General features: G+C 32.8%; 3 protein-coding genes across 5 annotated transcripts; 2 read left to right on the top strand and 1 right to left on the bottom strand.

Annotated features, from left to right (window-relative positions):
- The first annotated feature begins 207 nt into the window (after nt 1-207).
- Nucleotides 208-4,503, top strand: LOC126773055 (phenylalanine--tRNA ligase alpha subunit). Its single transcript, XM_050493689.1, has 6 exons — nt 208-550; nt 928-1,279; nt 2,128-2,405; nt 2,775-2,912; nt 3,091-3,298; nt 4,260-4,503. Exons 1-6 carry the CDS (start codon nt 278-280, stop codon nt 4,478-4,480), a joined length of 1,470 nt encoding a protein of 489 aa, XP_050349646.1. The 5' UTR covers nt 208-277; the 3' UTR covers nt 4,481-4,503.
- A 555-nt stretch (nt 4,504-5,058) lies between these two features.
- LOC126773066 (GDP-L-fucose synthase) lies at nt 5,059-10,034 on the bottom strand. The gene is made up of 8 exons (XM_050493707.1): nt 9,870-10,034; nt 9,615-9,769; nt 8,921-9,035; nt 8,546-8,674; nt 8,156-8,229; nt 7,677-7,816; nt 6,109-6,237; nt 5,059-5,525 (listed from the first exon to the last, which is right to left on the bottom strand). The coding sequence occupies exons 2-8, from the start codon at nt 9,767-9,769 to the stop codon at nt 5,290-5,292; spliced, it is 978 nt and encodes a 325-aa protein (XP_050349664.1). The 5' UTR covers nt 9,870-10,034; the 3' UTR covers nt 5,059-5,289.
- Nucleotides 10,035-11,486: 1,452 nt separating this feature from the next.
- On the top strand, nt 11,487-24,968 carry LOC126773052 (RNA-binding protein FXR1). 3 transcript variants are annotated; one of them, XM_050493685.1, is made up of 13 exons: nt 11,487-11,638; nt 12,004-12,056; nt 12,132-12,285; nt 16,997-17,160; nt 17,417-17,566; nt 17,843-17,929; nt 18,035-18,464; nt 18,897-19,047; nt 19,220-19,322; nt 19,920-20,070; nt 20,284-20,371; nt 22,367-22,441; nt 23,266-24,968. In XM_050493685.1, the coding sequence occupies exons 1-13, from the start codon at nt 11,588-11,590 to the stop codon at nt 23,451-23,453; spliced, it is 1,845 nt and encodes a 614-aa protein (XP_050349642.1). In that variant the 5' UTR covers nt 11,487-11,587; the 3' UTR covers nt 23,454-24,968. The 3 variants fall into 3 exon arrangements, with proteins under 3 accessions (XP_050349642.1, XP_050349643.1, XP_050349644.1); XM_050493686.1 differs by lacking the exon at nt 22,367-22,441; XM_050493687.1 differs by lacking the exons at nt 22,367-22,441; nt 23,266-24,968 and adding an exon at nt 22,289-22,317.
- Nucleotides 24,969-26,235: the final 1,267 nt, after the last annotated feature.

Below are 26,235 nucleotides of genomic sequence, written 5' to 3' on the forward strand. Positions count from 1 at the left end.
TTTTACAATAACATAGTTATGAACCTTTATAAATATATCAAATTAGACTATTTAAAAATCTAAAAATCCATAGATAATTATACTAACTACTACTATTTTTTAATTTAATCTTTAATAAAGTTACACATATAGAATTTTGTACATCACTGGCAAATTAATAAATTAATTTTTAAGCTTGTGTCGTGTCAATTGTCAGAATCAGCTAAAGTCAATTGCGCTTACAATTTATTTTAATAGTTGTATAACCTAAAATTACTTTAAAAATTATAAATAAAAAATGGAGTTAAACGAAAGAATTTTAAAATACCTAGATGGGTGTGATAAAGTTGATACATTAACATTAGCTAGTGAATTTAATGAAGAACACCAAAAGATTGTCGGTGCAGTGAAAAGTGTCGAAGCACTAGAAATGGTTATTTCCGAACCAGTAAAAAGTACTAAATGGGAATTAACGGATGAAGGTAGGCTAGTTGCTGAAAAGGGCAGCCACGAAGCTGTCTTATATAGAAGTATTCCTGAAGAGGGAATTAAGCAGGCTGATGTCATGAAGGTATTAATAGGACATTTATTACTACTTCAAAATGAACCTCATAGAATGAAAGAGGATCTTTCCTAATAATAATGTTATTAAATAACAAATTAAACAATCAACTTAAATATTACACTTGAATGCTATGTGATTGATTGAAAGAGATCTTTAGAAAGTATAATAAAATTTGTTGCTTATTAATATCTATATGAAAAAATTAAGTTAAACTTCTTGCTTAATAGATTATTATTAATACATTAAGGGCCTAAATATAAACAAATAAAAATAGCTACATACCTACCTAATCACGACTGTGTGATTCGGTGGTAAGAATGCTAGCAGCTTTTTCCTTTGAATTCGCTGTTAATTTTTAAAATATTAATAAAAAAACCTTTCAGAGTGTTCCCAATGCAAAAGTAGGATTTAGCAAAGCTATGTCTCTTGGCTGGATATTCATTGACAAATCAGGAGCACCATTAGTGAAACGGAAAGTAGAAAGCATTACTGATACAGTGCAAGACCATCTCAATGAAATTAAGAAAGGCATAGACAACTTAACTGATAACGTAAGAAATGATTACAAAAAACGGAAGCTCTTGCAAGAAATCACAATTAAGAGTTTCTCATTATCTAAGGGTCCTCACTTTGCAACATCCATTAAGAAGCTAGAGACAGATCTAACAAGTGAAATGCTGCTAACTGGTTCATGGAAACAGTTACAATTCAAACCATATAACTTTTCTGCCCTTGGTAAGTATCAACTAATTTCTACTCACAAATTATATGATAAATAATATTTATGTTAATGGTAAAGCAGACCTTGGTATTTTCATTTATAATTTATATGTACATAAAGAACATCATTATATATAATGGCTTTTCTTAAGCCTTCGTCACATTATTGTCTGACAGTTGTCAAATTGTAAAAACGGATAAGATTTAAAATTTTAAGATAGACAAAAAAGACCATAAATAATGTCTTTAAATGTTATTATTGTGATTTTACATAAAATGCAACAAATTAAGTGTGTTTGTATGTGCCCTAGATGGTCCAGATTAGACCTGGTAGACTTTGCTGTAGCCCAGTCTCAGTTATTTAAAAAAAAATAATAATATGTATAATTGTTTGATGACTCAGAAAGTTTTCATACTTATCATACTTGTTACACTTCAGCTTGGTCAAGAGTTACAAGTGATAAGGATTACTGATATAGTAAATTACCTAATATTGAAAAAGAAATATATGTAAATATTCAAGATAATCTGTGTTATACATTGTTACTCTTATCTAAATTTAAATGATTCTTCATTACATTCTTTAATTTAATGCATATTTAAATTCTACATTGATTATAGTAAAAAGTCCAATCACCTGTTTGTTATGTCTGTTTGTCAAAACATTAAATAATATCCTGTAAATATCTTATTGCTGTGCAAAGGCCTACTTAGTTGGGTTGGAATATAATCCTCCAATATTGGTCGGTACATATATCAACATGTATAAATTTTTTCAATTCAGTAATGCAATCCATCAAGCCATTTCAGCTCACAAAATTAAAAATATTTAATATTTATTAAATGTCAACATTGTTACACAGGTCAACCACCAGAATGTGGCCATCTACATCCCCTTCTGAAAGTAAGATCGGAGTTCCGTGAAATCTTCCTTGAAATGGGATTCACAGAGATGCCAACTAATCAATATGTAGAAAGTTCTTTCTGGAATTTCGATGCATTGTTCCAACCTCAACAGCATCCAGCGAGAGATGCCCATGACACTTTTTTCATATCCTCACCGGCTATATCCACTGACTTCCCCATGGATTATTTGGAAAGAGTCAAGAAAGTACATAGTGTAGGAGGTTATGGGTCACAGGTAATATATATATATAGTTGTCACTTATTAAGTACAAATAAAAGAAAAATACACAATCAGAATTAGATTAAATATTTAACTTGTAATTTTGTTTTGGATGTAATTGTTTTTTATTTAGTTTAATATGAGCCTCTTTACAATTAAACTGTATCTATTTATTCATCAATAGTATTTGTGTTTGTGCTTATTGTATTAATATTATGCCTCCGTGAATACATGTGCTAGGGACATAACACCTGAGATGCCGTGACTTGACAGTATAAAAAAAATTTATTTGTATAAAAAAAGGACTAAAATCATTACTAATTGCTGGTTTTTGTATTAAACAACATAAAATGACACCGGCTACAAGTACAAAGCAATCTCCAGGGTTACCGCTACGAGTGGAAGCTGGAGGAGGCGCAGAAGAACTTGCTGCGCACGCACACCACGGCCGTCAGCGCGCGCATGCTGCACGGCGCCGCGCGACGGCCCTTCGCGCGCCGGAAGTACTTCAGCATCGACAAGGTGCCACGAGCTGTATTAACATTCTATTTGGGTCCAAGGACATATCTGACTTGAAATAACCCTACTATGTTAAGCACAGGAAGGGTATTGGGTTAGGTTAATTTATCTATTGGGAATACATAATTAAACTATTTTTGTACGTTAATTTTTATACAATTGCTATGTATCACAATTACAGGTATTCCGCAACGAGACACTAGATGCGACCCATTTGGCTGAGTTTCACCAAGTGGAGGGTGTGATAGCTGACCGTGGCCTAGGCCTGGCCGACCTCATCAGCACTCTGGACACGTTCTTCAGTCGCCTCGGTTTCCACAAGCTCCAGTTCAAACCGGCTTACAACCCTTACACCGAACCCAGTATGGAGATATTTGCTTATCATGAAGGTAATATCATTTGAAATATACACATACTGAATGTGCAATGAATTTTTATTGATCTCAATTTTATTAAGAACAATAAAAATCTCTAATTGTAACCGTGAAATACTCTCCTTTTTACTAATATAAATATGTGCTGTTCTTGTGAACAGCATTGCCGAGATGGCCTAGTAGTTAGAACGCGTGAATCTTAACCGATGATCTTGGGTTCAAACCACTGAATTTTCATGTGCTTAATTTGTGTTTATAATTCATCTCGTGCTTGACGGTGAAGAAAAACATCGTGAGGACACCTGCGTGTCTAATTTCATTGAAATTATGCCACATGTGTATTCTACCAAACCGCATTGGAGCAGCATGGTGGAATAAGCTCCAAACCTTCTCCTCTTAAGGGAAAGGAGGCCTTAGCCCAGCAGTGGGACATTAACAGGCTGTTACTGATACTGTTACTGATTGTGAACACAAAAAAAAATCATAACAACCCCATCCTACTATTCATGTACCCCTATTTAACGACATTCATAACTTAAGATTATGTTATATTTGGTGGTAGGACCTTGTACAAACCCGTCTGGGTAGGTACCACTTACTTATCACATATTCTAACGCCAAACAAAGCAATACTTTGTATTTGATTGGGTTGGAATGGTGATTGAGACACTGTGACTACACATGGGATATAATGTCTTAGTTCTAAAGCTTGGGGGCGCATTGGCGATGTAAGGGATAGTTGATATTTCTTAAAGTGCCAATGTCTGGACGATGGCGACCATTTACCATCCGGTGGCCTATCTGCCTGTCCAACAAGGTTAATACCTAATAGGTAACTTTTTAAAATAGTATAGTGATAGTGTAGTGATAAATAATTGCATATGGACACTACTAACCCATCTTTTATATGAAAACACTTGACATTATATTAATTTAAATTAGTCTAATTTGATAAAAAATTCCTTTTTATCATCAGGTCTTGAGAAGTGGATCGAGATTGGCAACTCGGGTGTTTTCAGGCCAGAAATGTTGCTGCCCATGGGTCTGCCCGAGGACGTCAATGTCATCGCATGGGGATTGTCTCTTGAGAGACCAACTATGATTAAATACGGACTCAACAATATAAGAGATCTCGTAGGACCTAAGGTCGACTTACAAATGGTACAGAATAACCCAATCTGTAGGCTCGATAAGTGAAAATTATATATTTGTTAAATTAATATATTGTTTAATTTCATAATCGCTTATCGTTGACTTTTCAAAAAGCTTCGAATAATGAATAAAGTCAGGTTATAGTTAATTCTCCGACGGCCAGTTATTTCGCTTGATTTTAACTTAGTATTTTCCAGTGGGAGGAGGGATAAACAAACATTAGATTTAAATATTTCATGCGATTTGCCAATAACTCTGATGTTTTATGCACTGCAAACAGTTCTCAATTAATATATCCTTATTTATAAAACATCACAATCCCACATAACTATTTCTATGGAGTATAGGTTTTTTTAACTTTCGATAACTTCACATTCCAAAAGTAATTTTGTTTCGAATCCATAATACCATAGGCTTATAATATAGGCTTTAAGATCTCCAGTTTACGAGTTACTACATAGAATAAACAATTTGTTTTGTTTATCAATAATAAAGCATTATTATGATTTAAGTTTTCTTATAAAACACGTAAGCAAAGCAACTGACTATTGGCTTACTATATGGATATCTCTAAAACTTATTTGACAATTAAAAGATTTTTATGTACAATAAAAAAATTAAACTAAAAATAAATAATCCTTTAATAACATAATGGTAAGGTTCATACAATGTTTACTTTAAATGCACATTATATAATAAGTAAATGAGTTAAAAAAATAAGCAATAAAAATAATCACATATTTCAAAATATACATTTTTTGTATTTATTTACAACAAGCAATAAAGTTAATTAAATATTTTTATCTAGATAATTTATGTTGGCGAAAAAAATAAATTATCTATGGGTGATTAATTTATAATCTAGCGCGGTCCCTATTCTCTATGAACCATGTGACGCTCTCTTGAATGGCTTTATCGAAGGGAGTGAAAGTAAAGTCCTTGTACAGCGACCTAAGTTTCTTATTGGACGCTGTCTTCTTGTATTGTCCGTCAGCTTTGCTCGTGTCGTACACTATCTGCCCTTGGTAGTTGTAAGCCTTCTTAATTGCTTCTGCTACATCGCTTATCGTAACCTCGTCTTCTTCATCCACTGAAATTGAAATGGTAAATTTATATTTCCATATTTACTTTTTAACAGCTAGACACGACTCATAGCTGGGCAAAGGCACCTCTTGAGAAAGGGGTTTGTCCATGTAAAGCCTACTCTACACACGAAAGTTAAAAACAAATAAACAACTTTGACGATGAATTGACACGCTGTTATTGGTCGAGATCTTGAATAATCTATGATTATCACTATTGATTCGCGAAAAAATGGCGTTTCGAATGTCAGCCACGTTGTAATCGAAATTTTGGAAGTAAAATTAAAGTAGTCGGATGGGATTTTGTTGTATTATAAAGAGAGGTAGAATAATCAAAAACTGTAGTGCATTACACAGCAGAACTATTACGCTGGCGGGCGGACCGCTCTCAATTACAAAAAATCGCATCCCATTATGTTCGCTTATAAATTTTATAGATTCCAAGTTTAAAATGTGACATTGTCACTTATTTAATTTTTTTATTATCAAATGAACTTCTCTCAAACATTTTAAACATGTCAAAGAATAACGTTAGAATTTCTGCTTCATGATGTAAATAATCTTATTTAATGAAATATAAATTATTCTTACCCGATAAAATAATGGGTTCCACATCGTTGTAGTTTCTCAATACCCATATCATAAGCTTGGCCAAGTCCAGGGAATAGATAAATTGTCTCAATGGCTTGCCGCTGCCGAGCACTGTGAATGTTGGGTCGCCTGGAATATGAAATTAATCTTTATTATTATATAATTTATTAATGGAAATATTATTAGTCTTTGTATACACAACTATATTATTAACATATTAATTTTCGCTGAGTTAATTGACATATCCCTTACATATAGCCTTGAGGATGTTATGAAAGATATCGAGATGACTTCATAGACAATATTTAGAACTTTTTAGTTTTGACATATTCCTGTCATAGGTAAGTAAAATTTTATTACGATCGGCACATTAGTTTAGTTGCAATGAAGTGACAAACAAACATTTCATTTTTAGTGTAAGCAAAGGAATATTCACTGATAATAGTCTTGATATTTACACCACGATAATTATCAAGTGATCATTATCATTTAATAACTTTAATGTTATAAATTAAAAATAATCCAGTACATACTTTTCATCAGGAAATATGACATTATAATAATATAATTAATAAATTGTGATAAGCCTATACATTTATTGTAATTTTCATTATATAGATTATAACCTGCAACTTATTATTTTTATAGAGAGATAACCTTAATGTAAAACTTTTATTTATTTTATTTTACAATTTTAATTATTTATTTTACAAAGGTGTTGCAAGTTAGTTCGATTACAATATTACTTTACTTGTACAACTAGTAGATTTTGTGCAAGCCCATCTGGGTGGGTAAGTACCCACTCATTATATGTGAGTCGATGTAATTGCAGGCACAAGGGATATAAAATTTTACTTTTCAAGGTTGCAGGCGCATTGACTATATAAGGAATGGCTGTGGTGGCATTTTTTTTTACATATAATTATAGAATTATTCATATTTCAAATATTGAATATCATTATACTATAATTGAATAAGGATAAATTACGTGGGAACAATCAAAATAAGCGGATTTTTTTATTTCCATGAAGGACAATCCTATTTCAATTGAAGCTTTGGCAATGAAGATACACAATGATCCAATTTTAAACATTTTCCTATTAAATTGTTGGGCTGTTAGGGTAAAAATTAGGTTGTTAGAGTAAAAATTATTCTTTTTATAATGGGATTATTATATACAATTTGGAAAGATAAAATCAATTAACTAACTTAATCATTTTTAGAAATTTGAAATATTTATAAATTATTGTTCATGATTATCTAAATATTTATAAATAAAATGTTCATAATATTTTTATACATATATATAATATAAAAAATTATTATGAACATGAACTATTTGAAAAATGAACTATTCGATAGTTATTTTAATTTTTTAGTAATCACTGGGTCTAGGTAGTAATAATAATTCATTTCTATATATAACTAAATTCCACCTGAGTGTAAGGGGGGAGATACACAAAGCGTGTGTGCTAACTATAATATTAGTAAGGATAGGACGAAGCAAATGGAGAATATGTAGTAAATAGATCAAGATCACCTTTGGCTAGAACGAGACAGTCACTCACCGTTCCGCAGCGCGTCGTGCATGCGGCGCACGAGCGCGGGCACGACGTGCGCGGCCGACACGCTGTAGTTGTTGTGCGCGCCGAACACGTTGCACGGGATCACCGATGTGAACGCGCACCCGTGCTCCGAGTTGTAGCCTCTGCGAAATGTATACACTGCTGAAATTGATCCCGAGATACTGGGTCAGGAGGAGCATATCAGATTATGACAAGAAATAATGCAAATATTAGTTCAGCCGCATTTTCTTACATCCTTATGCACTATAATAGTTATGAGTTAGTCTGTACACCCTTCTCTTTTCAGAAAAGCTGCCAATGATCAGAATCAGTCAGAAGAAAAACATATAATTACACTATAATAATGGTATTTAAAAATTAAAATTATACAAATTTCAATTCAATATATTTTTTAAATTCTTTGTGTTTAACAATATTCATTCTATTTTAATTTTAAAAAAATCTGACACTTCCAAACTTACTTGTTTAAAATATCAACCATCCTCTTTGCATAGCTGTAGCCATAATTTGAAGGATGAGGTAGACCATTATGAACCTGAATATATACATGTCATGATTTATTAATAGGAATCAACTTTTCAGGGTGGGGGATGGAGATGTAATAAATAAAGTAAACCATCTATATAAAGTTACCCATCAGAAGAGAAGATACTAACTTTACAGTCCCAAAAATTCTACTTACAATTGTTGAATTACTAATATTAATTGACATTCGACAGAAGGATTTATGATTGGTGATTTTATGTTTTTGTTATTTTTAGGAATATAATATATACTTTTAATTAACATTTTCTTTTAACAAATTCTTCTTATAATTCGTAAAATGTTACAAACAATAATTTAATACATACCATAGTTTCATCGATAGGATACGTAATTTTGTCTGGAAATATACATGTTGATAGACAAGAGACCACTTTCTTGACATTGTTTTTGAAACAAGCATGTAGAACATTGTCATTTATAGCCATATTTTCTCTCTGAAATTAATATAAATACATCTTATTAGCCTCATTACAAAAGGCAACCAAGAAATATAAACAGAAGACAAAATATACAATAAAAGAAATAACTTATATTTCTATACATCCTGTTAAAATCTTTCACTTTAAATTAACTGGAAGAAGGTTTTGATATATATTTTATTGTTCGGTAAAGTATTATGCCTTAAAATTTATTACATAATTTATAAATAGCTGGTATATATCTAAATATAAAAAACTTACAAAAAATTCTAAGTTATGTGACATATTCTGGAACAATCCACCAACTATGGCTGCTAGATGGATCACATGGGTAGGCTTATATTTCTCAAAGAGTGCATCGGTCTGTGCTTTATCTCTAGAACAAAATTAAACACAGTTTTTAACCAAAATCTTAGTATTCATAGACTTCAGGATGGTAGTGTATAGTTTTTGTATCTTTAAATGTATCTTATTAATATAATTATTACTATTAATGCCAATGCAATTTTATATCATAAATTTTTTTAATGTAATTAAGTCAGTAATTGCTTTTTAACTTGGTAAAGGCCTCTTTTAAATCAGAAGGTATCTAACATAACTACAGCATAATTATTATTACACTTATCCATTAAGGATTGGTTTACCAAACTATATTAAATATCTTGTAATCTTTTCGAACAATTGCATATCCCTTGTAATTGAAATTATTTGAAATTCTAAGCTAACAACATATAAAAAATTCAACTAAAAATATTCATAGCATAAAACTACAGTGGTTTTAGGTTGTTAGAACTGTTAACAACTGATATAAATGATATTACAAATTAATATAAGCATTTACAATAGTCTTATACTAAAATATCTCTAATAGCAATGTTTTAATTAGCCTATTATTAATTTGTATTAACTACATAAATTATATTTTATTCTAGCTTTATTTAAAAATTATAGCTACCTAAGATCACCATCTTTGGAAGAACAGAATATCCAAGTCTCTTTACTGGCTCTCTCTGTATCTATTTTTCTTTCTTCTTCGACCACCGTTTTTATCGCTTGACCCACTAAACCAGAACCGCCAGTCACAAGTATTATACTTTTCTCTTCACTCATCTAAATATTAAAGATTTCATTTAATAACAAATACATTTATATGACTACAACAGAAATATATCAAAATATATTAATTTAAAATAATATCCCACAGCATCACCTTGGTATGTATTATATTGTATAAGTGAAATTATATTCGAGTATTTATATAAATAAACCAATTGAATACGTAAGCAAGCAAGTACTCTTTTATCAGCTGTTAAATTATACCGGTAATGAAATTAACACATCACAATATTAATGTTGACAACCAAGAGTATATCACAGAGTACCTACATAACCCTACGTTTTATTTGAGTTTGTTATCTGTATGTAACTAGGTGTTGCAAGTAAGTATTGTCTCATTGAGTATTTTTATCGTAGACAGAAACTAAGTTAGAACTAAGTTAGTTACTTAGTTTCTCGGTGTTTATGCATTGCATGCATTGCATTTATGCATTATGATTGCTATAATAAAAATGTATTTATTTAATAATTTGAAAATACAGCATTGTAGAAAAGTATAAGTAAATAAGCATTACGTCAAACAAATAAAATTATAAATAAACATATAAAATAATTTACAGGGTATAAAAAACATATGAACAATATAATTATGAAAAATATTAAATTATTATTATATTTACACGTTATTATAGTAAATGAGGATACATGATTAAATAACATTGTTTAAAAGATAATTTGAATTTGGAAATAGGCAGTAGTTAATGTTTTGATTAAATATGTTATATTTAGATAATATATTCAGAATTAAATATTATAAAGTAAACGAGAGTGGTAAGTTTTTTGTTAACAAAAAAAAATACAGTTTTATTTACAAGTAAATATATAAATAACGTACGTAACTATTATATTTATAATATTATAATACTCAAAGCTTTAAATAAATACAAATAAACATTAAAAATAGTAAAAAATAAAATAGTAACGATTGTCATAGTAGTGTAAATAAACGTAAGAAAATCCTGAACATCGGGGGTCAACATAGGATTAACAAAAATGACATTTGAAATACTAAACGTAACATATTGTTTTTAACAAAAAGATAAATATTTATAAATACACTGTTGGTAGGGCTTTGTGCAAGCTCGTCTGGGTAGGTACCACCCACTCATCAGATATTCTACCGCAAAACAGCAATACTTGATATTGTTGTGTTCCGGTTTGAAGGGTGAGTGAGCCAGTGTTATTACAGGCACAAAGGACATAACATCTTAGTTCCCAAGGTTTGGTGGCGCATTGGCTATAAGCGATGGTTGACATTTCTTACAATGCCAATGTCTAAGGGCGTTTGGTGACCACTTACTATCAGGTGGCCCATATGCTCGTCCACCTTCCTATTCTATAAATAAAAAAATAAGCATAATTAACGATCGCAACATACGAGTCTAAAATATTAAAATTTTTTTTAGTACTTACAATTGAGTGATTACATTTATTTATTTTTTGTCATTTCTACATTTTTTAAGAATTTTATACTTTACATATTTTACTTATCCTAATTGTATAATTACAATTACATACATACATAATTACCTACTTAATGTTATTACAGTTAAGAAAATTATAAAAATCGGGCAACTGTAACTTGGGAATTCCATATTCAAATAAATCACCATGATTCCTTGATGATTCATTTTAATTTTTTTAACATCCGTAAATATTGCAACTATTTGCTTTTCAAATCTTATGTTGCCAGCATTTTTTTACAAGTAAAATAATAGTGTCTATGCCTGAATCCTCGAAAATGATTGGTTAACAGTTTCTCTTCGAGCTTCATTCTCGCTCTGAAAACGCCAAATACGCTTTCAAACCAAAATGGAGGATTTGTCGGTCGAGGTGTACGGTGAAAATGGTGCTTATTATAAGGTTTGTAAATTGTGAAGTACGTTTGAGTTCTACATAAAACGCATCATTTTAATTAGTGATTTAATTATTCAGTTATGTGAAGCCATCGTTTTTAAGTTTTGTCACATACTTACAAAAATATTTTTCCGGGAAGATCATCGCGGCTGGAATGGACGCCATGTCCGACTGACAGGGCGTGAATTTTCCATGTGTTTTAGTCGATTCGCTTTCATTAATGGAAGCGTGATTGTGAAATCAAGTTTATCTGCAGATACTCAAATTCTACGCTTAAGCTTTCTTATATCTGACCCAGAAAACTTATTTATTTCTAGCGCATTAGCAAGTTATTGGATCATCACTGTTCTAAAATTTTTCTATATTTTTAGGCCATTGTCACCGACGTGCTCGACAACGAGGTTCTAGTAGCCTTTGAAAATGAGTGAGTTAATATTGGACATATTAAGTGTTATTTTTCACGCAGAATTGTTATTTACATCAATTATTTGCTTTTTAGCTGGCAGCCGGAATCTAAGTTTCCATTTTCTCAAGTGTTCTTACCACCTAAGGATACGGGCAAACACATAGAGTTCGTGGATAACCAAGAGGTCGAGGTGTTTGCGAGGTCAAACGAAAAGGAAGCATGTGGGTGGTGGACAGCTAATATCAAGGTATTAAAATACAAATGTCACTTTAGAAACAAGTCTGCCACTTTCTATATCAGACCTATAGGACAATAGCCATATTTTTTTGTGAATACCCTCGGGCACAATCATTGGAACTTTATAACATTTGCAATCTTGACATTTTGAGGTCAACAGCTGCTTTGTTCATATAAGTAGATATGAGGAGTGCATGCACAATACAAACAGGTATTTCAATTCCTATATAATATAACAAACCTTATTTATCACATATATACATATATTATTTGGTATAAATAATGAAATTACAGTTTTATTCATATTATTTTTTGTAGTTTTTATGTTGCTCTATATAGACTTTATTAAATTTAAAACCCAAATTTTAGACAACTGCATTAAGATTTAAAAAAGTAATTCATAGTGTTTTAAAACAGTTAACTAGACAGTGTTAAAAAAGAAAGTCTTCAGGCAACTCGGTATATAACAATGGTTATATAAGTAAAAAAAAAAATGGAGTTATACAAATATATCTCAGACATGCAAAGAATGTAATGATTAAAGGCATATGTTTAGTTTCAATATAAGCAAACATTTGATGGTACAGAATTATAATGTAATTATATTGTAATTCACACACTGAAAGATCACACTAAAATTGCAAATGTGTGCGTAATATTCAATCATATATTGCAAATAATATTTCTTAAAATCTACTTAAAATAAGCATGATGCTTGTAGTTTTAAAAGTTACAGTATTGTATATATAAGTGATATTAACAATAAAAATTGCATTTAACTCATGAATAAACTTAAATAACGAAATAATCAAGAAGTTATTATCTTCCATACTATGATGTAATATATGAATTTGTTAAAATCATATGTTTAATTGTACATTCTCTACAAACAGTTTATTATATTACTTGTATATAAGATATACTATATCCCATAGATGATGGGTTCTCCATTATCTCTTAGTGCCCTTAATTCTAATTATGATACATCATATTCTATATTTTTTGTCCCTGGAACATGACTTAATATTCTGTATATAAATCTTACTTATATATTTAAAAAGTAAATTGCATGTTTGATGTTCTATTTTGTTTATTATTTATATTGTTATTATATAAAGTATCGTTTATTTATACACTTTTATCTTTAAAATGAAAACTTCTATTTTTATACAAGAGATCAATTTAAAACATTACTTTGTTAAAAAGTTGAAATCATAGTAATGTTGTTTATTAATAAATGTGATAAGGTTTATATGTGATATTGAAGACAAGTGCTGTTGACAAACCTTTTTGTACATATACAACGAAATATAGTTTATATATAATTTATCATTAAATGTGTTAATTCTTTGTACTAATCTCTATACTAAAAATGGTCTGCCAAATTTTATTTCCTTCACTCAATACTGCAGAAATATTTTCCATGGTTGCTTGTGCATGCATTATGCATGCATTATGCAACTACTCCATAGATTGTAATGTGTTTGACAAAACATAAAAGACATTCCGGGATATAATTAAAAACACTATTAGTTTTCTAACTTTGATAAGTGAACAGGCATCTACCATAGACATGTTTTTTTTTTAATATAATTTTACTCTCATAGGATTAGGGTCCTGCATTGGGTGAGCTATAGGTTTTTATACATTATGTAACTATAATAATGAACTTACAATGTTTGTGCAATGGAATTATTTTGCATATTAATAGCAACTTCAATGTAATGTTTACAAATAGGGTTTTTGAAATAGAAAATAATCAATGGAAACTTGATTACTATCAATAATTTGATTATATAGATCCTATTATGGTGGTGCATGTAAGGAATCACATGATATTTCACCAACTTTTCTAACTCCACCCATTAGTATGCATGAGTCAAATATATAAGGCTCTTAAACCAGTTCCTTAAAAGCAAATATTTTGAAATTTTGTTTGTTTTTTTTTTTTCATTGTACATAAAAAATATATCTTTGTTCTTAATAATTCAAAATTGTTATGTAGAAACTCATTAATTTTTAAATATTTACAATTTCATATTGTGGTAAAGGACATATGCAATGTATAAAGGTCTATGCAGATGTTTTTTTTTAAATAACTTACTTTAAATTTTCTTTATCAACATTCTACTTAATTCAAACATAATCACAAGAAACATAGATAAAGTATGACAGTATGCCTTAAAAATTAAATCCTTATTAACAATACTAGTACGATTTTCATCAAATACCGCATTCCTGAATCGTTTATATTTTCTTTAATTAAATAGTATTATTTCTCTTAGTCGTAGCATCGCTTGCGCCAACCTTGATTCAGAACTGGGACGCGACCTGTTTAACTGTTTCATGAGAATTTTTTTCTACATCTCTCTTCATATCCGTAGTTTGGATTTATTTTATATTTATTCTATATTATAAAGACGGAGCGTTTGTACGGTGGAACGCGCTAAGAACAGGGACAATCGCACAGATTAGAATGATTATTGTTGTCTATGATAGTCGCTTGCTCGAGGAAGGTTATATAGTTTCACGATACGACCTTAGGCGTGAAGCACTAACTATAAACGTCTACCAATACGACTAACTGTATAAACTAGACACGTATAATCCATACTCATAGTGATGTATAAAATAGCACACTTAAAAAGTACTATTCAAACTTAAGAACATTTTCAATATAGCCATTTTTCAATATAGCCATTGGTTCAGCTTAATAACCATGTTTGATATAATTAAGTTTGGAGTCCAGTTCAGGTTGAATCTAGTTGGTTCATTTTAAATAACAATATATTGTAGCGTCAATCAAAACTATGTGTTTTCAAATTTAAAATTGATACATCTCGATATAGAGAAACACCAATATATAATTTACTTACAAAAGTTACTGCTACTGTGTGCTACATTCATGAAAATAGTTTTTCTGAGATGTACTTCACATTTGATTTGATTCCGTGTATATTCCGCCATAACATTCGAGTGATCTGAAAATTATCGAAATAAAATGCATAACATAAAATGCATTATATTTTGATCACCGTTCTTCTTTAATAAATATGTACATTATACTTCTGTGAGGTAAACGCGCTATACGATTCGGTTCTATTGGATTATTTTATAAACTTTAAACAACGTATCCACAAATCGTTTTCAATTCGAAATTGCGTGCAAATTAAACGTTTTATTGTAGTTCATATATCATATAGAGCATTTGTTTGATAATGCCGTGTTAGAGCGAATTAATTGTATGATTACTACAATAAATATACTAGATCCAGAATTGTAAGATTATTGTGTTTTTTGTCAAATGCATTGCAAAGTTTTTTTTTAATTGATTAATATTTCTCCGGATTAAAAAATCTAAATTAACCAGCGAGTATGTATTACTTTGATTCCTTGTAATGATATTTCAAATAATCTTGTCGTTCAACCAAGATACAGTATTGTTCGTTATAGGTCTTTGTTCTAGATTATTGTTTAATCGTTATTAATATCCTTTAAGTAGAAGATAATTATAATAAGTATATATAGATTTTCTTTACCTAGTCTTTTGTTTAATGAAAACTGGTTGATAAAATATTTATTACATAATACATAAGTCATTTATTTGCAATCATGACGAGCCGGTTGGCGTGGTTGGCGGATGCTTGCCTTTCACGCCGAAGGTGGGTTCGATTCCCACCCAGGACAGATATTTGTGTGCATGAAATTGTTTGTCCTGAGTCTGGGTGTAATTATCTATATAAGTATGTATATTTACAAAAAGAAAAATAGTGTATGTAATATATCAGTTGTCTGGTTTCCATAGTACAAGCTCTGTACAAGCTTAATTTGGGATCAGATGGCCGTGTGTGAAAAATCTCCCAGTATATTGTTATATTATTATTATATATGTCATATTTATCTTCTCAATTAACTTTAAATGAAATTGTTATTTATTATGGTTGGTAACATATGTAATGAAAGTGCAGGCTAAATTTCCTCCCTTATATTTTGTGTGCATTGCATAACAAAACTAAAACATTTATTTTATGAGACACTAGCAGACCCCGCGGTTTTGCCAGCGTGGAATTTTGTTTGTGACGAAAATCCTTCAAAATCTGCCCTTTTTTTTGAACTGTAGGTGTACAATATTTGAATTATTAGATAACAGCGGTAGTCTAAAATAAGAAAGATGATTGTATTGATTTTGGAATTTCGCAAATAGCCATATTAATATAAAAAGTGGCAGTTATTTTGAAATTACAGACATACACTTTAATTTTTATTTATTTGTGTAGATAAGGTTTATATAGTGGACAACAAAGATTACATATCCTTATGCTTTTGATAGATTTAACCGATTTTGATGAAATATATAAAATTACAGACATTCGAATTTTTATTTATATAGAGTACAGACTAGCTGTTCTATTATATTACTTATGATCTTGCCTAAATTTGTGATTGTGCCATTGCAGATTTTATTTAGATTATAAATACCATTATTTCATAATATTTTTTTTTTTTGCAAAAAGTGTTCGTATGAATCGTACTTTTTATGACAAAAAAAAAAAACAATTTTGCCCACTGAATTTTAACTGGTAACTTTTGGAGGCCACTTTATACCAAACTGAAAAATTTAAAGACAATTGTTTGATGGAACAAAATAATACATATATATAACAAAATCATTTTTAAATTAAAATCTGAATAATTGTTTTGTATTTTGTCTTTTATTCCAGATGATGAGAGGCGAATTCCTCGTGATAGAGTATCTAGAATGGGACAACTGTTACACAGAGATTGTGCCAAAAGATCGCCTTCGCGTCAAAACTACGAAGACGCCGATAGATAAAAATACATTTCACAAATTTGAAATCGTAGTTCCAGACGATGCTAAGGACTAGTGAGTATTACAAAAAAAATGCCATCTTAATAATTTAAATTGCAACTATTTCGTAAAACAACATTTTTCAACGAAATTAAATGTGTATGTTTATTGATTAAGTGATCGATCAACAGGGAAATATATTATTAATGGAAAACTTATCAAAAGTATGTATGTTAATGTCCAATTAGTTATTTAATTTATTTATTCCTAAGTTAACTGCGTCCATTATGTTTTATACCGTTTAATAATGGCATATGCGAACACTTCACAGCGCGAAGGTGGAGAACGCGCACAAGGAGTTCCAGAAGGTGATCGGAGCCGCACTGGTGTGGTACGTGCCCGAGCGCGGCGTGCTGGCTGTCATCTCGCGCAGCGACACCTCACAGAAGCGCGCGCAGATGTTGCAGGAGATGCACTTCAGGTAACGCTCGCTCGGCTCGCACAGCACGCCGCGGGACCGCCGGTGGGAGCTACGCCTGCGGTCTCGCTCGCTCGGCCGGCAGACTCACCGGTCGGGCGAAACTCGTGCTTACATTAAACGAGGAAACTACAGGGCCAGAGGTGATAGTCATGCCTTAATGGTAGTATAGAGTTTCCGACATTATATCTCTACAGACTGTTTTAATACGATATTATTATAATATAACGTAAAACACAGTGTCATATTTTTGCAATAATCTTTCATCGAAAATTTCAGAAATTTAACGCAAAAACTGCTAATACTTAAAAAGACTGAAGAGGCTGCGAGACAGCTGGAGTCGACGAAAATACACAATCAAGGAGGGTAAGTTTCTTAATATTATGTATTAAAAATATATGCTAAACTACTGAGAATATTTCAAACGTAATATGTGACGCTAAAATTAAATTATCATATATGTGTGCGAAGGTACTCTGACGAGTTCAGCGTGCGCGAGGACCTCATGGGGTTGGCCATCGGCACGCACGGAGCCAACATCCAGCAGGCGCGCAAGGTGGCCGGCGTGTCCAACATCGAGTTGGAAGAGGTCTCCTGCACCTTCAAGATCTGCGGCGAGTCCGCGGAGGCGGTGCGGCAGGCGCGCGCGCTGCTCGAGTACGCGGAGGAGAGCATCAAGGTGCCGAGGGCACTCGTGGGGAAGGTCATCGGCAAGAACGGGAAGGTCATACAGGAGATTGTGGATAAGAGCAGCGTCGTGCGCGTCAAGGTGGAGGGCGACAATGAGCCGGAGCCCTCTGCACCGCGTGAGGAGGGCATGGTGCCCTTTGTGTTCGTGGGCACGCGCGAGAACATCGCCAACGCCAAGGTGCTGGTCGAGTACCATGTGGCGCACCTCAAGGTCGGTCAGAGCTTTAAATACAGCTCACAATATATATATGTATTTGATAAATATACAAAGAATTAGTAGCGCACACACACACAAACCAGCATTCAAATTTTATGTTACAATGCATAGGTCAAATATCAAATTTGTTCTTTTTTATTAAAATACAGCAGATTTAATAAATATCGCCTAACAGAACAGTAGACTATAATTGCAATTCATACTCAATATTAAAAAGAAATTGTGACATAATTCAATAAAAAAGAAGTTTATTATTTAATTACAGTATATATTTTTTTTAATTTGTTACTTTTTGTTTTGTTTTACTCCTTACATGTAGTATTTACACGTGACACTCATGGCGACGATTAAAAGTGATAACTTCTGGGACGATGCAGATATGTATAATATGAAAGTGTGAATTTTGAAAAGGAAATAATGCCGCAGGAGGTGGAGCAGCTGCGCGCCGAGAAGCTGGAGATCGACCAGCAGCTGCGCGTGGTGATGTGCGGCGCGTCGGCCTCGTACCCGCCGCCGCGCGGGGCGCCCGCCGCGCGCGCGCGCCGCCCGCGCCCGCCGCACGCGCGCTACCCGCCCGGTACGACATCCGAGGATGTCTTTTGGCAGACCGATTTTTTTCTCTCATCTTTAGTACATAATAAAATGTGAAGTGATATTGTTTTACATAATTCACATTTTCTATGTAATCTGACTGATATATACATCAACTGAAATGTACGTATCGTGAATAATTCTGTGTGTGTGTGCAGGCGCGCGGCGCACGACGCCGGAGCTGGGCGAGGAGCGCACGGAGCGTGGGGAGCGCGGGGACGGCTCCTACCGCGGACGAGCGCGCCCGCCGCGTCCCAACAGGTGTGTACACGGTCACGTCTGTGGGAGTGGGAACCCCTGGATGTGCTGTATTGTAAACAAACTTATGATGATAGAAAACAAACATTTTGGGCTTCCCATATTTACAAAGAAAACAAAAGGGTTCTCGCAAGTTTGTTATGCTTTACAAATAATGAACAAAAAACGCCTTCTATGTTAATGTATATATATATATTTTATTAATAACTAAATTCATTGGACTTTTGTTATGTACTAAAATCAAAGCCGTGAATTTCGTTTTATAGATATTATATATTAGTATGTATCCATAGCATGAAGAAGAACATTTCGTATCTATATATAAAAATGGATTGGTATATCTGTTTTTTTATTAATAGACCTTAAACTGTTTGACCAAATACTATATTAATTTTCATATATATATGTTTTTTCATGGAGAAGGAATTTTATATACTATCCGCTTTGTTGTAACTCGACGTTAGATGGTACTACAGCACATCAACTTCTGTACCGAGTTCTATACCGATCGACACGACAATTAGTATATAATTTATTACTTCGGTAAAAAGAAAAAAAAAATGATCAAAAAGTAGTAACTTAAATTATTATTTATTGCAGATCGAGCGAGCGCCGCGGTGAGGAGAGGCGTGTCCCGCTCGAGAACGGACGTGCGCACCCGCGCCCGCCGCGCGACCCGCGGGACGCGCGCGACACTCGGGACAACCGCGACACTCGGGACACGCGGGACACCCGGGACACGCGGGACGCGGTGAGACGTGCACTCTTATAGTATCCGTTTTAGCAATTTGTCGATTATCAAAAGAAAATGATTAAGATAGCTGGTTAAAATGATTTAGTTTATGTTATCCAATTGCGTAAACGAGAATATTGACTTTTATTATTGCTGTTGAAAGCAAAAAACTGCGTTATATTTATTAATATTATGTAATTAAGCTTCTAATAAACCGTTAAATACTTACAGTGCGGTCGCAGACGTGACGATAGGCGAAGACAGACCGACGACGAGAGCTCTGTACTCGACAGCCAGGACGTTTCCAGCGCCGATAGAGGTGCGTCAATTAATACTTAATTTTCATGTAACGGTAGATTATGGTGTAGTTCTAAAATAGTATACATTCCTCTGTACTGCCGTGTTTTAAAATAAAATTTGCCAGTATCGCCAGTCAGCTCCTTAGTGTAAAATAATTTTATATGATATTATTATTTTAAAATTCTGTTAGGATATGTCCTTCCTTTTGAAATTTTGCATGTGACTACCGTCAGCAATGCTAGTCATTAATTTTTGTATTTTTTTTTTTTACAAAAATGTGTGCTATATAATAATAATTGTGATAAGCATACTTATGCTCGGAGGGATGGTTATTAGAGACAATTAGTATATCATTTCTAAAAGAAAAAAATTGTCATAGAAGAATTATATGCTTGTTAAATTCTTTATTATTATTTATTTAAATTCTTTTATAAATTCTCAGTGTAAGTTTCTAAAACGATAAAGCATTTCTCTTTATATATTACCTAAATATTATAGGTAATCCTTAAAAAATATATATATATATATATAATTACTTTGCTTTCATTTAAGTATTGTCAAAGTACTAGTAGAGCAAGTTATTGTTCAATTTAATTATACAGTATAATTTTTATAAGTTTTCATTGTTGCCTAAACATCTATTCACTTTTACATCTCTTATTTTTTTTTAATTGTTTTAATAATCTTTCTGGATAAATAGATGTATATCCTATAATATGTAGTAATAATAATTATAGACTTGTGGTTAACATACACAAATAATTATTATTTACTTTATGTTCAAATTAGATGTTGGCTCGGTAACAATTTGGCTCTTGTACGCTGTGACCTTAAGTTTTCTTGATTCAATGTGCGATTTGGGTGTGACTGAATGTAATACTGGTGTAATGCAGTTTTAAATAGATTCCATCCTAACAGTAGTTGGAATAGGTACTAGTCTACATTCCATAATTATTTCATGTTGACTTATGATTCCTTAAAACATGGCTGTACAAGTTACTTAAATAATATTATTCAGTAAACATCCAAAATATAAAATATTTCAAAAGATATTTAAAATTTAATTCTATTGATTTGATATATAAACACAATTGAAATTTGTAGTAATTTTGATCAATACTGATGTGATTTTAGAATGAATTATTCTATTGATAATATATATTTAAAATATGTTGATGACCAACTTTTTGTTTCTGTTGATTTAAACATCACGAGCCACTCAATCTGAAAATATTACTGAATGTGCTAGTTAAAATGTAGTGTGTAGTTTTGATATTGTTATAATATATATATACATATCTATGCATATAGTGGTTTTGTTTGTTTTGCACCTTTTTATTATTATTACATTTTAATTAGTACATAAATGAATGTAGTATGAATGGGGTTTTTTTTTCTATGTATTTTTATTTTTAATTAGTTGTAGGGGTGAATACAGTTTGCTATTTCTGGATGATCTTGTTCTGCCTCTTTGATTTAATTATATTTGTATAGTTTGAATGATTAACTCAGGTGATGGTCTTCGAGACGGCGTTTAAAAGCACCGTCATTTATTACTGTTCCATCGGTTTTATACATGTCAATGTTTTGTCATGAGAAAAATATCGTTTCAATCATTGTAATTGAAATATACACAATTATTTTGAAATTTCGTCTACTGTTAATGTACCATAGCAAAAATAAAGTAATTCAAACGTTTACACGTACAATACGCTCAGTCTAAGTTGGTCGCCTGTAAGTTAAACTCCAGAGATAATTTCGCATTTTGTGCAGTAAACAATAACCATAATAGCCTACTCCGTAACTGCAATCGCGTCCTCCCCGCTCTCTTTGATCTGAGAATAATCGCGACTGCGCACCGACGAGCAACTTAGATCGGGCGGATTGGACGCATACACTCGAACTAGAGAGACGGTAGCGGCATGCGGTAGGATAGCAGGTAGAGGTTAGCGGGGAGCGGGGTAGGGGCGGCGTCCAGGAGTAGCGGCTTGACCCGACTGTGTGTGGTGTGCAGAGTCCGCGTCGTCGGACGACGCGCGCGGCGCGGGGGACGCGCCCGCCGCCGCGCGCCGGCGCCGTCGGCGGCAAGGTACCGCGCGCTCATACCACTCGCACTTCTGTTTTACCCATACACGTGTCTCATGTAACTCGGGTGATGGGCTCCTGTTTCGATTATTCTTTTAATTTTGGAATTAAAACGAGCTTCATATTTCTTCTACATTTATTAAGTATAAAGTATAACTATTGAGTTACCTAATACATAAATTAATCTATCATATTCACCATGCAACACATACACATTTGGCCCAAAACTGATAGTTTATATAATTAATTTTGCTATTATAAAATATATATTTTTTGTATATAATTAAATGTAATATATTAATCTTTTTGGTTGCCAAAACATTTGAAGTATCATCATTTATATTAACACTTTGCTTACAATACAGTAAGTTGTTTTAAATTCCAAGCATGAACCTCAGTAGTTACAAGCTTTTTTTTAATTTAACTACCGAATAGTTGTGCATGAAAATGTAGTATTTAATTATCACACGATGTAAGATTTTCAGATATAACGTTTTAAGATTTATATGTATACTAAATATATTGCGATTTACAGTTAGGATCGAGCGCCGGTTGCACCAGAGCTTGTCATTAACAGCACTTAACGTGCTCGTTATTGATGTGTAGTAATGAATTGTTTAATTTCTCAATTGGAATAAAGTATTCTCACAGAGCAATATTTTTGTAGATATTGTACAAATTTAAAAAGCAAGATCCCTCGTCAAAGTTGTAATCTTTTGTAAACAAATTGATTTTTGATAAAAAAATATATAGAGCACACATGTACTTAACAAAGCTAATATCGCACGGAGGGAGTGTACATGTCTAAATCGAACGCACTATCTACAGGAGGCGGGTGGAAGAACGGCGTGGGCGGCGGAGGAGGCGCGGCGGGCGCGGCGGGCGCGGCGGGCGCGGGCGGCGCGGGCGGCGGCGCGGCGGCGGGCGCGGGCGCGGGCGCGGGCGCGGGCGCGGGCAAGGTGCGGCGCGACGCGCCCAAGGCCAAGGCCGAGCCGCTGCTCAACGGCACGGCGTAGGGCGGCGCGCCGACGTCGCCGACGTCACGTCCCGTATCGTGCCCGCGCGTCCCGCGGACGGCCGGCCCTCGCTAGACTTACTCGTATTATGCTTTTGTAAGAGATTCGTGATTTGTATTCCTGATTATTCGATAATATGAAAATTAAACACGTGTACGTCGCTCCCCCGGACGATACCCGCCGATCGCGGCCCCTCGGCGCCTCATGGGAGATCGGACATAGCTCAGTCGGTACCGTGTACGTGTGCCGTAGCTCGTACTCTGTGGTTATGTGATTTCCTATGAAATAAACGTTTCTGTACATATTTTCAAACGTATTTTTATTTGTACGAATACTCGCGCGGGCGGTGACGCGACTGTCACGTCGCGTCGCCGCCGCGGGACGTCGGCGTCGAGGCGATACATTCAATTTTATAAAAATACTATGACTAGTCAGGATGTTACAAATACAACGACTAAATTATGACTAAAAATTCTTAAATTCTCGGAAGGGAGGTCCTGGGGTACATTTATTGTGACACTCAGAAATATAAAGTTCTTAATGAGATATCGATTACAAATTATGTACCTACTCTATAAGATTTCACTTAGCCTATACGAAATTCGAGCTAATACAGTTCATAAACTGCAATATACCGAAGATAATCTTCTCTAGGCAGCGTTATAATAATTATTTACAAAAGGTAACTACATCAGTCATTACAATACTGTGATATGCATTATTGCCGGGATATCACTACTAAAAATATTTACAAAGTACAGATATGCTTCAGGAATGATCTAGAAATTGTGGATTCACTTGATTTTACACGAAATGGGCGACTCGTCGTATGAATTAACCGCGGCATGTAATGAGCGCCTGATTACAGATACCGGTATCAAATATGTTATCTGCTGTAGGTATCTGTGACCAAAACTATACTATTACCTATTAAGGATACGAAACTCGTCGTATCACACTGGGTCTCGGCTATTGAAATGTCTTCTGTCTACATGTACAAAGTATAACAGGTTTTATTTGGTAATTAAGTCCGGCCGAGTGTGACACGACTGGTACAAAGTTCATGCGATGAGTCGCTCCTAAATAACACTGTATTGACATTAGAATATTGTATCACGTGAATCCAACATTAGGTACGAATTGTATGCAATTAGCATATTTTGATATGTTTTTACGGATATTTGTTTTGTTTTAAAACTCTATAATTAGACATTACCATAAAGTTCGAATTTTGGACAATTTTGTAGGACGTTTCATAGTTGTAGGAACGGAATACATACAGATAGCGAGTTTCATTTAATTTTTCAAACTTCTTGAACAATAAAGTTGACAGTTATAAATTACTGACTTTTTTTCATTTAAAAATTTATTTGTATTGTAAAAAACATTGTGTTTGTTTTTTCTTTTTTTTTTTTAAGTAGAAATATGTTGCCTTTATTTATTTCACTTTACATATAAAATCGTACTCTGATTTGTTTAGACTATTATATCTAATAAACTTTGGAACTGATGAAACTATTTTTTATGTTTTTTTCCAATGTGAAATGCAAGCTGAATGCAAATTCAGAGTTGTACCTTTAAACCCCTTTACTTTAATCCTTGTAGAAAAAAATTACCTTTAATCATCGTTACTGCCAAAAATGTTTCCCGAAATTAATATTGTTTATTAACTTAGCAATTAGAATATTAAATGGCTGTACGAAGTCAAAATTAACATTAACATGTAAGGTAAATGAGAGGATAATATGTAAGTAGTTTGATATTTACATAAAATAAGTTGACAACTTTAATTGTGATCGCGCTTGTTTTACTTGCAATTTAATAATTATATTTATTATTCGCTGATCACACGATTATCCAAAATAGTTTTAATCTAGTTTGTAAAATATTTCTAATAATTCGAATTTTGACCGAGACGAAAATAGTAATAGCAAATCTCAAATGCTCTAAAAAGGATTAATATAATTCCATATAAATAGTTAATACTGTTCATACCGCCGCAGCCGCACTCTGCTATTACCGTTTGAATTTGACCGCACGTTATATAAAGTAACGGCTGAACAACTGTTGTGACTTAAATTGATCACAAGTCTTACTTTTTTATATTCATTTGTACTCATATTTTGTTAAAATTTCCTTTGTAATATATGAATAAAATATTAAATTAAGCTCTGTATGCAAATCTAACCGGAGGTTAAAACTGGATGTATTGATATCGTCTTCGCCATTGTATTGTCTATTCCAAAGAAAATAGTAAAGACAAATAAGCAGTTTGACATTGAATTGGCGCGAAATCATTAATCGAGGTCTTGAATAATCTATGATATTCATTATGTCAGCGAAGTCATTATTGGATATAAGTAGTAGTGGAATAGTGTTGTATTATAAATAAAGATATCGGGAATTGTTTGCAGTGCATAATATAAAATTATAATTAAGAACACAGCAGTGGCGGAGTCCGTCGGCGTTTAAAGAGGCACCAGTGACGCTAGGTGAATTATTGTTAAAAAAAAAATGTCCGCAAAGTTACGACCGCTCAAATTGGCGCCTTAAATTATTGTGTTTATTGATCACACATTTATTTATTTTTATTGTGTTTATTGATCACACAATTTATATTTTTGACATTAACATTTTGGCGCCCTTTGCAACCTGCTCCTTTGTCCACCATACGTATACGAAATTTTGGTGTTTCGTTCTTTTTGTATTGATTTCAACTTTAAATACTATTTGTAAGTTTATGTATAAAGTAATATAAAATAAATGCAACCGTTAATGATAG

The sequence above is a fragment of the Nymphalis io genome, chromosome 13 (assembly GCF_905147045.1).
Source record: "Nymphalis io chromosome 13, ilAglIoxx1.1, whole genome shotgun sequence".
Lineage (NCBI taxonomy): Eukaryota > Metazoa > Arthropoda > Insecta > Lepidoptera > Nymphalidae > Nymphalis > Nymphalis io.

Coding starts and splice junctions, on each gene's coding strand:
- LOC126773055 (XM_050493689.1), top strand. CDS start 278: ATGGAGTTAAACGAAAGAATTTTAAAATACCTAGATGGGTGTGATAAA. Junction 1,280..2,127: donor ATATAACTTTTCTGCCCTTG/GTAAGTATCAAC, acceptor ATTGTTACACAG/GTCAACCACCAGAATGTGGC. Junction 2,406..2,774: donor TAGGAGGTTATGGGTCACAG/GTAATATATATA, acceptor AGCAATCTCCAG/GGTTACCGCTACGAGTGGAA.
- LOC126773066 (XM_050493707.1), bottom strand. CDS start 9,769: ATGAGTGAAGAGAAAAGTATAATACTTGTGACTGGCGGTTCTGGTTTA. Junction 9,036..9,614: donor TCCAAAGATGGTGATCTTAG/GTAGCTATAATT, acceptor ATTTTGTTCTAG/AGATAAAGCACAGACCGATG. Junction 8,675..8,920: donor CACATAACTTAGAATTTTTT/GTAAGTTTTTTA, acceptor TATTAATTTCAG/AGAGAAAATATGGCTATAAA.
- LOC126773052 (XM_050493685.1), top strand. CDS start 11,588: ATGGAGGATTTGTCGGTCGAGGTGTACGGTGAAAATGGTGCTTATTAT. Junction 17,930..18,034: donor AAAATACACAATCAAGGAGG/GTAAGTTTCTTA, acceptor ATGTGTGCGAAG/GTACTCTGACGAGTTCAGCG. Junction 20,372..22,366: donor CGTTTCCAGCGCCGATAGAG/GTGCGTCAATTA, acceptor TGTGGTGTGCAG/AGTCCGCGTCGTCGGACGAC.